The sequence below is a fragment of the Limanda limanda genome, chromosome 19 (assembly GCF_963576545.1).
Source record: "Limanda limanda chromosome 19, fLimLim1.1, whole genome shotgun sequence".
Classification (NCBI taxonomy): Eukaryota; Metazoa; Chordata; class Actinopteri; order Pleuronectiformes; family Pleuronectidae; genus Limanda; species Limanda limanda.
In genome coordinates this window covers 634680-649981 of record NC_083654.1, presented here as the reverse complement: position 1 = coordinate 649981, position 15302 = coordinate 634680, and the positions used below count along the sequence as shown (strand labels likewise).

General features: G+C 40.6%; 1 protein-coding gene across 2 annotated transcripts in view; it reads right to left on the bottom strand.

Moving 5' to 3' along the window:
- Window positions 1–15302, bottom strand: part of phf14 (PHD finger protein 14) — an 84541-nt gene that overhangs the window by 50277 nt on the left and 18962 nt on the right. For both annotated transcript variants that reach the window (XM_061093211.1, XM_061093212.1), the window contains exons 10-13: window positions 14523–14629; window positions 11030–11125; window positions 978–1084; window positions 334–465 (exon numbers count right to left, since the gene is read on the bottom strand). In XM_061093211.1, coding sequence (XP_060949194.1) covers window positions 334–465; window positions 978–1084; window positions 11030–11125; window positions 14523–14629 — 442 coding nt within the window. The remainder of the gene's footprint in view (window positions 1–333; window positions 466–977; window positions 1085–11029; window positions 11126–14522; window positions 14630–15302) is intronic.

Genomic DNA, 15302 nt, shown 5'->3' with positions numbered 1-15302 from the left:
CTGTGACGTTTTCACTGTCATGTTCAATCATGACATCCTCTGCCTCCCGGAGCACCACATTAATATGCAAATGTTGCTTCTGTGGAATCGTAACCTTCACAAATGGCTTCCTAGAGCAGACTGGTTTATGCCGCAGTTACCTCAAGCTTAGAGTGTTTTTTCTGGTCTGTACAGAGCGAAGAACACTTTAATACGTTGAAACTTCTCAGCTAATGACAATTTACACTACAACATTTTCAATGGCGAGTTTTAAGCTCACATAATGTAAAGACCATGTTATTTCCTGTGGATTCCTTGATTAAAATCTGTGCAAAGTGTATTTTAATGTCTCACCAGTAGCTGTTCTTGGTCTTCTTGGGCATGCGTGTAAGTGGTGGCTCCAGGCAGCCCAGGTGGTAGTAAAGCTTACAGGTGTCACATAGCACCAGCAGATGTTGGTCCTGGTTCTTCTTACAGATGCCACAGCTGCAGGAGCACATGAGGTCAGATGCTGAGGTACAATCCATCATTTAATAATAAAATGTGCATCTGAGAAAGCATGTTTTTGTCTTACTATATACAAAAACACAAGCGGTAATTTCAAACTCACACATTCTTAAACCGCAGATTTGCTCACTCTATATTATATTATATTATTATTAAAATCCTATATTACACAATACCAGTTATTTTTTCACAAATATTTCTCACTCAGATGTGTGTAAGTTTTGTGTTGGTGGAGGTCAGGCCCTTCATGTGAACTGCATTGGTGGGTTTTTAGGAAATTTTTGAATTGAAGAATGTTTTGAGGATTAGGCCCAACAACGGACATGTGCAATGAAGCATGTTGTTTCTGCCCAGGGCATTTCATGATATTCTACAAAGCCAGCACATTAAACAAGTACACCCTGGTTTTCACTGTCATTACTTTATCATTTAATCATCATTGTTAAATCTGCCTATGCCCTGGCATGTCTCTCTAGACGCTGTATGTTCACCTGTAGAGTATTGCTGGCATGCTGGATGACTTCCCTGGGGTTCCTCCCTCCTTCTTGCTGGGTTTCCTCTCTTTTGGGGCTTTCAGAACAGCTGGAGTGTTTAGTTTCTAACAAAACAAACAAAAATACAGTTTCATTAACATTTTCATTAAACAGCCATGAACAGCAATATGAACAGCAATATCAGTGATAAATTACGTGAAATGTATTAAAAATTCAGTATTCAGCAGCCTATTCTGACACTCCCTGTGGTCTAGTGCATCCTGTTTGCTTTATTATCCTTCAGATGTGTCTGGGGCTCTGTCCAAACTCACTCACTACTGACTATGTACATTGATTTTACTATTTTGTGGAGCAGTCCTAATGCTTTTAAGAATTATCAATCCCCATGTAGTGGAATCATTTTATCCCACAATGAAAATCAATGGTCACTAGCCGGATTTCCATGGATAGCTTGGGAGAAACAATTCAGAAATAGCTACCACTGTTTATCCATTTTTGAAAAGTATGAACCAATGACAGCTCAGCAAGTAGTTTGCTCATTCGATCAGAAATAGGAAGAGTTTGTGCGGCTGAAAGAACAAACTTTATCCTTCATCATTAATTACACCCGAGGAAGAAAAGTGAAATTATAAGCTGGTGTTGCTCAGGTAAGTGTAGAAGTTACTGATATATAAAGATTCAACAAGAATCAAGTGACACTTATTGACTGTTAGCACAGTTTGTACAGTCAAAATAAAGAGTCTGTAAAGTTCCCTTACAGCAGAGTTGTGTGGAGAGGGGAACCTGCTGTATGTGGCAGGTGAAAAGCAGCAGCAGATAGTCTGTTTATTCTCACTGCATCTCAGGTGCATTGCTGCCATGCGGGTTAATTAGAAAACTTATCTCATAGGGACCAAGTGTGACACTAAACAGACAAAGTTTTCCCCCGAGGAAGCTCTAATCTGAGCATGCTCCCTCTGCCTGTAGCACAGAGGGAGCGTCACCGCAGGGAGACCTGATAGATGTGGGGACACAGTGACCAAAGCACAAGGGGCTACTGGGGTTATCTCCCCGACCAGGACTGCAAGTCTGCCTGCATCCAACCACAAGAAAGTCTCTCTGCTGCTGATATGGAGCAGCTTCAACGTTGTTAACATGCTTTATCGGACAGATGAAGAAGTTTAAAGGTTCATTTTAGACAGCAAACAGTGAGTGGAGGCAGTCAGGTACACTGACAAGCTTTGAGCTGTGTGGCCTCCTGACACCCTGCTGAGTGTCTCAGGGAAAACATATCAAAACACAACAGTGCAGTAGCAACTGGGCACATTCTGTGGCTGACCGCATTTTTATCATATTCAATAGAGTAAACTTGTAAATATGAAGTGGTTGAACAGAGTAACACTCAAAAATACTTGAAGACAGATCTCCTTCATCTTTACATGCAAGTGCCCGCGCCACACTGGCTATGTAAGCGCCAGGGAACGTCTTGCTTTACATGCGTTTACACGTTACAGTGGCCACACTGCCTGCTCGAGACATGCTGCTATTCTAAAGCGTTGGAGTCGCCGCATGTTTCATACAGTTCACAGTAAAATAGTGACAGTGAAAATCATCTTTCCCCACAGGTTTAATGTCAAGTCATCAAATGTGTAAAGTAAATATTTACAACACATCCGTTCCTGAGTAAAACACTCAAGTGTTTTTTTTAACAAATTTTTTGGTTAAAACTAAGTTTTTATTGTTATTGTGGGACTGGAAGATGCACAGGACTATATATTGGTCTTGACCAAGTGGTTAGCTCTGTAGACAGTAAAAACCTGAATCATGTCTTAACTAAATTTCTCGATAATACTGTTTTAACAAGGATGAACAATGGAATAAAAATTTTATGATTATAGTGTAATGTTGTTTTCAAGAGGCATTTCTGAAACGTAATGAGTATTGTTTGCGCAGCCTCCACCTTTGCCTGAGAAAAGGTTGACAGACACTGAAGCAAGCCTGTCTGAGTGTTGCTATTTGTTGTTACGTGGACATAGAATCCATAGATATCCATAGAAAATGTAATATTATTATGATCAATGATTAGCTCAAAGGTGCAGTAGGGAACATTTACGAAGTAAAATGTTGTCAAACTTGCTAAAACTGTCATTTTGATCTGACAGTAGTTCACGAGGCAGATAATAGAAAAATATTGCTCCCTTGGCTGCACTTATAGATTTTAATGCAGTTTGAATGAATCCAATGCTTCCATTTCTGAACCAGCCGTCAGCGACAACGTCTGACTGAGCTTTACCAACATCATGGCTGAGAAACAATCACCAACCACACAAATATGCTTATTCTCACTTTGCCGACAACAATATACACAACACACGAATTTAAGAGAAAACCGTTACAATAAAATGTGCACTATGTAGGGCAGCTCTCATGTTACTGCAGTGAAAGTTAGCTTCTATACGATTACTGGTGGTAAGCGTTGTGTTATTGCATTTGCAAATTTGCAGAAAAGGTCTTGCGAAATGCCCAGGCAGTCCCCATGTTGTATTTCCTTGCCTCTGTTGCTTAGGCTACTATCCTGTTTATGAAAAAGATATATGCCTGTTTTCATTGTTTTGCATTGAACGTACTAATAGTCACTTGAAGACACCCAGGCCCTTGTAGTTCAATCCTGGAGTAAATCCTGGCATTGTTTTGGAAGGCATCTCAGCCCATCCATCCACACAAACAAATCACATATTTCCACCTCGATCTGTGATGGTCTTGGCCTCTTGTTCTAACTTAGTGTGCCTTGAGTTCCGACTCGCAAGAGATCCTTAAACCCCTGCATATCTGCTTGAAGGTCTATTAAGCGTTTATTTCTTCTACTGATCAATACAGAAGTAGAGTACATTGTAACACATATGACTGTTGTATCCTACTCTAGCTGTTTGAGCCTCGAAGCGTTATATCTAGGTTGGTGGAAAAGGAGGATGTGTGCGTTTATTTTTTTTTGTGAAGTTGCCAGCAGTGCTAAACTTCGAAGAGCATAAGGAACAAAAACACTGACTGTGTACTGGAAGAGGGATGAGAGTCCCAGTTGGGGACATCAATAATTTCTGCAAATGCACAGGCAGGATGACAAATAGAAGATGAAAATGTGGCAGATAGATGGCACAAAGGCAGGCCGTGCTGTGACTGATGTTGCTACTTAAACCATGCATGTTCATAATTAGGTGATTTATGGTGGTCATTGCAGATTCACTGCCAGTCTCTTTCTCGTTCCTGTCCATTTTGCTGCCTCGCCACCATATTAAGATCATCTCACCATTTATCTACACGGCTCATACTCTCAACGATTCTACTTTTAATTAGGCTTTTTAGGGATTTAGCTGTGAAATACAATATAATATATTTATAGGGTGACTGTGAGATGCTTTTGAAAAATCTGGAAAAGCTATAATGTAGACCCTTTGATTAATATGTTAAAACTATGTTCTGATCCTTGTTTTTATTGATCATGCATGCTGCCACCATTCGCTACAACCATTGCACCAAAAGCTACTTATGTTTTATTTTTAACTATAGGTTATCCCTTACTAATACATAAATATAATGATAAGCAACGCTCAAGATGAGCATTTCACCCAGTGATGACACGGAGCAGTTGCACAAAGTTAAATCTTACGGGTTGCTACGGGTGATGGGGCGGCAGCTGTACCAGATGAGATATTAACGCCCCATCTCAGACCTTTTATCTCGCTACGAGAAAGGACACAGCCTGAGATCCTCTGGTAAAGCATTGCTAGCCATTCCAAAATCAAGGCTGAAAACCAAAGAAGATAGAATGTTTGCAGTGATGGTACCTTAGGAACAATGTGCCAAGACATCAGACTAGCACTTTGTGCTATACAAATAAAGCTATTATTACTGTTATTTGTATTACTATTTCAGGCTTGTTAGAACGGACAGAGATTTTTTAAAACTTATTCAAAATACTTAAAGTGAACGCAGTCTGAAATTACCTGGGAGCTGCACAGGTTGTTCTCTCATCTCAGAGCTGCTTAAACAGTTGACAGAAATAAACTACATAAATTCTGACTTTACACAGTCCAAAGTCGAGTAACTCATCTTTCCCTCACCTCTCCCTGACTCCCTGGTACCTGTCATACTGCCCTGCATGGTTAATGATCAATGCTGCTTATGACTGCTGTGGAAGAGCAGCTCTCTCCTTGTAGATCAGACGGGGAGCAGTCACATTAAACTCTACAAAAGAATAATGAACTGTCCACCTACTCAAACAGCATATCCTCCGGGTAAAGCTCTCTACTAAACCTAAAAAACAAACTATTTTTACCAATGACCTTTCAATCCTTGCTAAATTAATAAAAACTCCACATTCATATAAAATAAAAAGAAAGGGAAATAATCAAAATGAGGAAAAACAATATAAACTAGGGCTACGTTGTAGCACTTGCGGGCCCGAGCACCTGCACGTTGAAGCCTGTTGCAGTCGGGGGAGAGAGCGGTCGATGACCAAGCGCACGTCTCCGCGTTGGATGCATTTTCCTCTCTGTGGCAAGGATAAAAAATTCACTTCCTGTAGCCACCAGGGGGCGCTGTGATTTAAAGTCATGATTTCTGTGTAGATGTCATCAGGCTGGGACTCTAGTCTTACATGTCTAGTTTGGACTCAATTGGACAATAAACGCTTCACTTCCTGTAGCCACCAGGGGGCGCTGTGATTTAAAGTCATGATTTCTGTGTAGATGTCATCAGGCTGGGACTCTAGTCTTACATGTCTAGTTTGGACTCAATTGGACAATAAACGCTTCACTTCCTGTAGCCACCAGGGGGCGCTATGATTTAAAGTCATGATTTCTGTGTACATGTCATCACGCCGGGGCTCTTGTCTTACATGTCTAGTTTGGACTTGATTGGACAATATATGTCAGAGATACAGAACCTCGTGTTTTGATGGCGTTTAATCAAACTTCGACGCCACGGTCACACGGCCTTAAAACCATATGAATATCTTCAGGGGGGGGGCTGTTAATACACACATGTAGTTTGAGTGAGGTAGAACCATGAACACTGAAGTTACAGCATTTCGTGTTTCACGGCGAGTTGATGAACTTTGACGCAACGCCACGGTCACACGGTGTGACGAAAAAACAATCCCTAAATCATTTTTTATCTCCATCTTGTTGTGATGACACTCATCTGAATTTAAAGATGAACTGATGAAAGCCCTGGGACAAGTATGTGGAATATGGTCAAAATGGCCACTAAATCCAAAATGGCGGACTTCCTGTTTGGTCTAACATATCGATCCAAGAGACTTATTTGTTTGTTATGAAAAGACACATGCCATACTCAATTTTTGTACATGTCGGCCAATCGTAGTGCCGGGGCCGACCTTTAGGGGGCGCTAGTCAGTTTTTTTGCCACGCCCATTTCTTAAAACCATATGAATATCTTCAGGGGGGGGATGTTAACACACACATGTAGTTTGAGTGAGATGGAAACATGAACACGGAAGTTACAGCAATTTCGTGTTTCACGGCGAGCTGATGAACTTTGATGCCACGCCAATAATACTGTGTTTGACGAAAAGTCACAGTAATCTTATATCTTCATTATCAATGTCTTGAGACCCATTTGATAGAGTTTGACATGGTTGAGGTCAGTGGATGAGGAGAAATACATCCAAGTGTAAGACATGCAAAAAAAAAGACATTTCCTGTTGCCACCAGGGGGCGCTGTGATATTAAGTCATGATTTCAGTGTAGATATCATCAGGCCGCGACCATGGTCTTATGTGTATAGTTTGGAATCGATTGGTCCAAATATGTCTGAGATACAGAACCTCGTGTTTTGATGGCGTTTAATCAAACTTTGAAGCCACGCCACGGTCACACGGTGTGACGAAAAGTTGATTTTTTAAGTCAGTTTTTTTCTCCATCTTGTTGTGATGACACTCATCTGAATTTGAAGTTGATCTGATGAAAGCCCTGGGACAAGTACATTCAAGTAAAAATCACCAAAATGGCCACTAAATCCAAAATGGCGGGCTTCCTGTTGCGTTTTTCATAATGCCCCTTGAGACTTTTTTTCATGATTAGTCACGATACACCTCTTGCCCGATTTTGGTGAAAATCGGTTATGTGGAAACCTAGGGGCTGGCGCTGTTGAGCCATTTTGCCACGCCCATTTCAAATTACTCCAGAATACTAAAATATCCGCAGACCTTGAATTTCCTGCCAAGTTTCATAACTTTTTGAGCATGTCTAGACCCTCAAAAAGCCCCCGAAAGGGAAATAAAAATAATAATAAAAATCCTTACAATTTCAATAGGGCCTCTCACCTTCCGGTGCTCGGGCCCTAATAAATAAAAGTTGCAGAACCGCCGACCTTCTGGTTAGAGGACGACCGCTCTAACCCCTGAGCCACAGCCGCCTTGTGTTTGTAGATTGTAAAATGTCCCTCTTATATGTTTTCAGTTGACTGTTGTACTGTAATATAAATTCTGTAATTCAATACTGTAAAAATAACAATGTTAAACAATAACTAATTATGAAAACCTACAGATTGTAAATGTGCAACTCATTGGTTAGACTGAGCTCAATACATTATGGGCCGGTTTCGGAGACAGGGCTTAAATCAAGACTGGAGTAGGCCTAAATCAGATTAGATAATCCTGGCTATTTAAGTGGCTTGCATGAACATGGCATAAATTTGGCTTAGTTAGTCTGAGACTATGGAGTCCTGGAGTAAGCTTAATGAGAACACCTGGTTCAAGCCTCATTAGACTAAGTGGAAGCACAGGCTGTTGGTCCAATTGTGCTCATGAAAACCTGAAATGGAGTATGAAACACCATTGTTGCAGTGAATTTTGAGACAACACAATGGCAGAGGCAAAGAGAATTCGCTCCAAAAATTATAGTGAGCATGAAAAAACACTACTAAAACTAATTGTATCGAACCATCCAGTCATTGAAAGCAAAATCCATACTGCTGCTATTGAACAGAAGAAAATAAGTGCTTGGACTGCAATTGGCAATGAATTCAATGCAAATGAAGATGTCACCACAAGAACAGTACAACAACTGCAGGTAAGTTAATCTTCATTATTAGGCACAAAAATATGTGTTTGTTTCCTGTTGCCTATACCCTGCTTATTTATGGCCTACCCAAATATAATACTCCTGCTGCTTGTAGCATTCACATTGAATGAATATCCTGTTTAAAAGGATAGTAACCTATTTTAAAGGGGCATATGCATGTTAAACATGGTGGTAGAGTAAGATATGTTGCACAAAGGAAAATCCATACCTATATGTGAGGGGGAAAGAAATATAAAATAAAATCATTTCTCCACCATGACCTAAATTATCAGGAGACAAACTTATTTTTATTATGCCTTATCAGTACCAGTATTTCAGATTTCCCATATTACTATTTTTGTGATATCAAAAAGAAAACTAATGAATGATATCTGCCTTCATAGGTTCTATGGAAGAACATTAAACTGGGATTAAAAAAAGAGAATGCAGCAAGCTGAAGAGAGCGATTTATTACAGGTGGTGGACCACCAATAAAGGACACATGTGATGAATTGGGTGACTTGCTGTCTGGTATAATAGAGCACCAGCAACCTCTGGATGGTATACCAGACAATGACCATTTGGACAGTGAACATGGAGAACTGAGCACAAATGGTAAATATACCTTAGGAAGTAAATTGGTTACAGGACCATATTAGTTGATTTGAGTTTGGAAGAGTGGTCTTTTTTTCCAGAGGAAACCAATCAAGAGCCAGTTCACAACGAGCCTGAACCCTCCACATCTGCTATGGCACCCTTGGGAGATGAAGCTGCTACCATCCAACAGAGACCAAAAAAGATAACTATGCATGAAAAGTTAGCCAGAGAATTTCATGAGCGTAAAATTGAATATGCAAAAGAAGAACATGAAATGAAAATGAGAATCCTAGAGGTTGAACTGGATATGAAATTGGGAGAGAGGGCTATGCTCCAAAAAGAATTCTGCATACCAGTAGCCATGGTGAATATGAGGAATTGTGAAAAATAAAAATAAATGTATTGTCATTTGGCATGTGAGTGTGAGTGAGTATTAATCATCACAAACTACATTTTAACCAGCCTTGGTTCACTCGTTTGATTTTGCTACATTATTGTAATTTTGTACAGAAACAGTATGCAAGCAAAACTATACCATAATGAATACATTCCATATTTAAATGCTGAAGTGCTGCACTGTGAAAGCAGCTCCGTGTGCAAGTCCTCGCTGGTCATTGGCTGCCTCTGCCACCATGGGCACATCTGCATCATCCTGATCTTCCATTGGCAGATCAGGACAGCCATGCTGCTTCAGGTAGTTGTGCAGCACAGCTGTAGCAATGATCACTTTGCAGCATCTTCTTGGCTTGAAACAAAGCGTATTTCGTAAGCACTGGAATCGAGTTTTCCATACTCCAAACCTACGCTCGATCATCCCTCTAGTACGGATATGAGCTCTGTTGTACCTTTGCTGCTCAGCTGTTGTGGGATTTAGATGTGGTGTGAATAAATAGTTACCCTGACCATATCCACTATCACCAAGTAGTAGTCCACTATGTTGTCCTCTCTCAAATTGTGCACACAATGAAGAGTTGAGAAAAATCCTTGAATCATGGGTTGCACCTTTCCAACGGGCAACAATGTTTGAAATCCAAATTAGGAGTGCATACACCCTGAACATTGATTGAAAAACAGTTCTTACGATTCCTGTATTCCTCTGCATCAGGAGTTGATGGACACTTGATGGGAACATGACATCCGTCTATACAGCCAATCACTCCTGGGAAGTGCCCATATTCATAGAATTGCACTTTATAGTTGGCTTGCCCAGCAGCATCAGGGAACTTGATGTAAAGACTCCTCAGTTCACAAATGGCACTGCAGACTTTGTGAACTATTCTACATACAGTTGGTTCACTGACACCACACAAATCACTAGTTTCACGATGAAAGATTCCACATGCCAAGAACCTCAAAGTGATCCGAACTTGCAGTTGATTGGACACAGGCCTTCCTCTTTGAGACAGAGAGGAAAGTCTAGGCTCAAGCAAAGTAATTATCTCCAATGCATTTTCCTTGTGCATACGAAAGCGGTCTCGAAAAGTTATTTCATTGATTCAATGGATCACTCCTATCCAGCAGTATTGGTCTGGCTGGCCTCTGTCGTGCATGTTGGTCCTCATTTAGATATTCCAAATAGTCCATGCTCCCAAACAATCCAAGCTCAGTTTCACAAACAGTAGCCTAGCCTACTAAGCGGGAGTTAAACCTGCCTCCTTGGCAGATTAGTTTAAGCTTCAATTCAGTCCAATTTAGTCCTGGAGTAGCTTTAATGCTCAATTTTGCAATCGGCTTTGTTTAATCCAGAACAGGCTTAATCCACGACTATTTTAAGCTATGTCTGTGCAAGTGAATTTCAGTTAAGCCAGCTCAAACAGCATTTTAGTCTGGGACTAGGCTTAAGCCTTGTCTCCGAAACCGGCCCTATAGGTATCAGCTGTGAGCGGGAGCTTTGAAATTATATGTCAATTAAAAATCAAGAAAAATCCTCACAGTGTCTATGTGAGTAGATTCAAGTTTATTATTATTATTTTCACACATTTACGACTTTAAGGCTTTCAGACTTTTCAAGACCCCCACTGAAACTCCATGTGTTACTTGAAAAAAAGTGGGAGAGAACTTCATGCAAAACTGCAGATACCTTCAGACCAGCCATGACTGGATAAACTTCAAAACCAATTTGGTTTAGTGTTTAGAAATAAGTTCAAGTAATAGGTTGGATCTGTGCAGGACTCTGCAGCCTGCCTTTATTTTACATAACAGATCTCAGTATCACACCACTGTTGGCCAAGCCTGTTGCTACTTGCAACCAGCAAAAAAGGAAATCTACCAACAGTGTTGAAGAGTGTTCTGCAAATGCTCGCAACAATGAGTGTATGAATGTTGAGCAGAGTGGTTGGAGGTGAAAGGAGTAGAGGGCATGGTAAGTGGAGAGACAGACTGTGGTAGTACCTGGCCCAGGATGTCCCCCAGCAGAGTCCACATGGCCTGGCCTTCACCCCGCAGCTCTCCATTCACATTCAGCAGCTCCTCCAGAGACTCACAGAGCTGCAGTGGAAGAGAGGGGACAACATGAGACAAGAACACCAATGTCTCAGCCCATTTTAGTGCAAACACACACACAGACATTTAGATATTGTAAAACATACACATTATGTTCTTTTCCTACTCAAACAGATTTTACACTGCAATAGATATATAGTTAACCGTCCAGGCAGAGGAGCAACATAAATATAAGCCCTCCTGGATTTGTATAAGATTAATAAAAATGCTGCCCCCCTGGCTTGGATTTAATTGGCTCACTGTCACCCGGGTACAGCAGTAATGGGAAGGGTCACAGCTGGGTATAAACATAAGTGACTATAAATTAAATAACCTTATAAGTCATATAAATGTTATACAGTGGAGCAGGTGAACCTTTGAACCAATGTTGCAGTCAGTGTAACTGTTAAATGTCAACATTACATATGATGTGCAGGAGTTGGGCCTTGTGTCACGAGTAAACCTTGTGCTGGGCTCCATGACTATATATCAGTTAAAGCTAGACTTGCAATGAAATCCATCACTGGCATTTCTCCAAGGCCAAAGCCATGTAAAACCAACTCAAGCAGTGCAATTAGCAACACACACTCCATTAATAACTCTTAACACGCACGGCAGAAGACTGAACGCAACATTAGCTCTTGTGACTTTTACTCTGCTGTCGTATTCCCTTACTCATGTTGGTTGGTGGAGCGGCAGCCTCTCTGCAGAGGTCATGTTTGAGGAGAGACGGGCCCAGGATTTACAGGGGTTTTATCATGTAGCTGAGTGAGGCCATAATAATATGGTGAAGCAGTTTTAAAAGCTGAGCTGAACATTGTCCATTAAAACACCTCACCAAATAACATATTGATTTTGCTTTGTCTTAAAAAGATTTTCACCCAAAATCGATTGCCTTGATCTTTTAAATGAACAGCAATAGAGCACTGTGCTCCCACAATTAAGGCTTACTTGTCATCCCTTTAGTCTCAATAAGTCGAGTAGGAGCCAAAGCTTTCAGCTACAAGCTCCTCTCGTGTGGAAACATCTCCCAGTTTCAGTTCGAGGGCAGACACCTTCTGTACGTTTCAGTCGGCTTAAAACCTTACTTTTTGATAAAGCTTATTAATAGAGTTGGTTCAGGTCTGTCTTAGATCTTCTCTTAGTTATGCTGCTATAGACTTGAATTTTGTCGGGAGACATATGACACATGTAAATTATCTTTCCTCCTTCTTTATAACATTAACGTCTCATCAATAATTGTTATTGACTTGACTTCTCCCCAGAGTCGTTTAGTGTTTTATCATTGCAGACCCAGGACCGTGGCTGCGGCCACATCGTGGATCGAGATGGTGTTCCTTGGTGGTATCCTATCATGCATTATAATTAATTTCTCTCAGACCCTTTCTTTAATATTAATACTTTAAACACTGATAAACCTCTTTTCTCATGAATGTTGTAAATATTGTAATCATGTCGATGTGTTTCGCTATTGCACTTCTGTCTGTCCTGACAGAGAGAGATCCCTAACTCTCAGCTATCTCTGAGGTCTCTACATTTTCTCCCTGTTTGAGTTTTTTTTTGGTAGTTTTCCCTTACTGTTGTTGAGGGTTAAGGGGCAGAGGATGCAACAGATGCCACGTGTTAAGGAGAACATCAGAAAGATAAGGGTATTTGCAGCATTACAGTTTGTAGCAAAATGGAACGTCAATGAATTGATGGATTATTGTCAGTAATGGTCGAGTATCTGAGTAATCATATTGTATTTCAAGCAGTCTTGTGCTAAAGACCCTTATGACTAGGGCTGAACGATTTGGGGAAATAATCTAATTGCGATTTTTTCCCCCAATATTGCGATTGCGATTTAATATGCGATTTTTTTATTTGATCCAATTTTTTTCCCCCAACAAAACGTAATGAATGATTTAAATATAACCAACACAATATTAGATACATTTAGTGTTAAATAATATTTAAAATTATAGGTGCCTTACTGCTCCCAAGTCAGAAACATTTCACACAACCGAAACATAGAATTTGCCTCTACTATACTTTGAAAATATTTTGTAAAATCAAAGTAAATAAAGTTATAAATAAAAAACGGCCACAAAGTCAAACAGCACAACTGCATGTATGAACAGTTTCCTGAAGCTAATGAAATAGTCCCACTCCTTAGACTGTGATTTTTAACTCTTTCGAACACAAGTCACGTAACAGACAGAGTGTGTGTGTGTGTGTCTGTGTGTGTGTGGTGCCACAACACAGCAGACATGAGGCGCTGTAAAGCCTTGAGCATCCCGTTCATGTCTGGGTGGTCGTGCAGCGGTACGGAGGCGCCGGGCCTCAGCAGGAAGACAACCATGCTGAACACCTCCGTCCCGCAGATGTGCGTGTAGGTGACCGGGGGGCTCTGGAGCCCGCGGCCCCGGCGCTCGGCTCGCCGCCCCGGAGCTCGGCTTGCTTTTCCGGGGAGCAATTTTCAGGTCCGCCGCCCGCAACGTGATCACCAGCGAGATGAGCTCGCTCTATGTTTGTGCCACGTAGGTGACGCAGGCATGCTTTGCTATCTTCTGGATCAGCGGAGTTGTGTTGTCCCGCGGCATTCTGGCTGCGGGTGCGGACGGCAGCCCGGTGCGCTACTCTCGTTCGCACGTGATAATCGCGCACGTTGCGATTAGGAAATCGCGTTTTATCATATCGCGATTAAATCGCAAATGCAATTAATCGTTCAGCCCTACTTATGACTATGTGATCTTCTGACTACTAGATGAATAAGCACGAAACTGGGTACAATAACCTGTGATCCCCTCAAGATGAACTCTGATTCTCTGAATTTTTATCTTGCACCATCATCAGGTCAGAATTTCCTGCATATTGGTGCATGATTCTAAATACTTCCTGCACAAGCATAACTTGTGTTTAGTCCTACTCAGCAAACATTTAAATGCCAATAAGCTAAACTAAGATGGCGAACATAGTAGACAAAGCATGCAGGCAAAGTGACTATTAGTTCAGAGCACTCTTGAGCCTTGCGTTGTAGAGCTGCTGTCATAGACATAGTTATTAGAATAAGATTGTCTTCTGAATTGTTTTTGTATAATTGCTTTGATTAGATTTTGAATAAATAATATCAATTACCATATTTAAGTAGTTAAATGAAATGAATAAGCCACAATGAACAACAATTAATCAATTTGTCACTTCATCTGCATTTTAATTACTGTATGACACAGGTGTCTGTAGCATAATTTAATAATAACTAATAATAATTAATAACGACACAGGTGTCCTCAAAAGCTCTCGGTTTATATAGCTATATGTTTAATTATGAGTGTACAAATTATTATCTACTTTAATAATAGTAATAACACAATCAATGTCCATTTAAATTTTCAGATAAGCAAGGATGGATTCTGCTGCTCACCTTGTTGTACTCCACATGCAGTTTTTCTTGCTCGCTCTCCAGCTTGTCTTTTAAGTTCTTCTGTTCAGAGATGTTGTCCTGGATCTGGATCATTCGCATGTTCCGCTCTGAATATCAATGGGACAAAAATCAATAGCAAGATCGCAATCTATAGCCAAGAAAGAGCACATGAGAGAGTGTACTGATGGCAGATAGGCGCTCTGCTGCAGAGTATGCTCTCAAGGTTACTGTCATGGCGTCTGCTCCACGTTTGGCAAAATAATCACTTTTGGGGGGAGAAAATGATGAATAACCTATTAACATTATAGAGTATTAGATAAATGTGTTTAGCTTTCTTAAAATTGCCATCACGACGCCAAAGAATACTCCTGCTCTTTGAATCTCAAAATCAGAAAGTTTACCTTCATATTAAAATAATAATTAGGTATGGATGCTTTAGTGAAAAAAGAATCATGTTTTAAGCTCAGTGCTCTTCCTGAAGCAGCTCCGTAAGACAATGAAGGGTGATGGAAAAGAGGAAAAAAAACAATGCATCAGATTTAATTATTTTTTATACTAAGCTATTCACTTTATATTGGGCAAAATGGGGTATTTTCAAAAATGCAGGAACCTGGCAATGTGTTTTCAATTACCACCTATACCAACCCAAAGCCTGAATTAACATCCAGTGTCAGAAAAGGGGAATATCCGTCCACTCAAAGAGCAGGATGGCCCTCAGTAATCAAAACTGTAGAAGATTGTGTTTGGTTGTCAGTTGATTTTTTTATAGCTGTTTTCAGA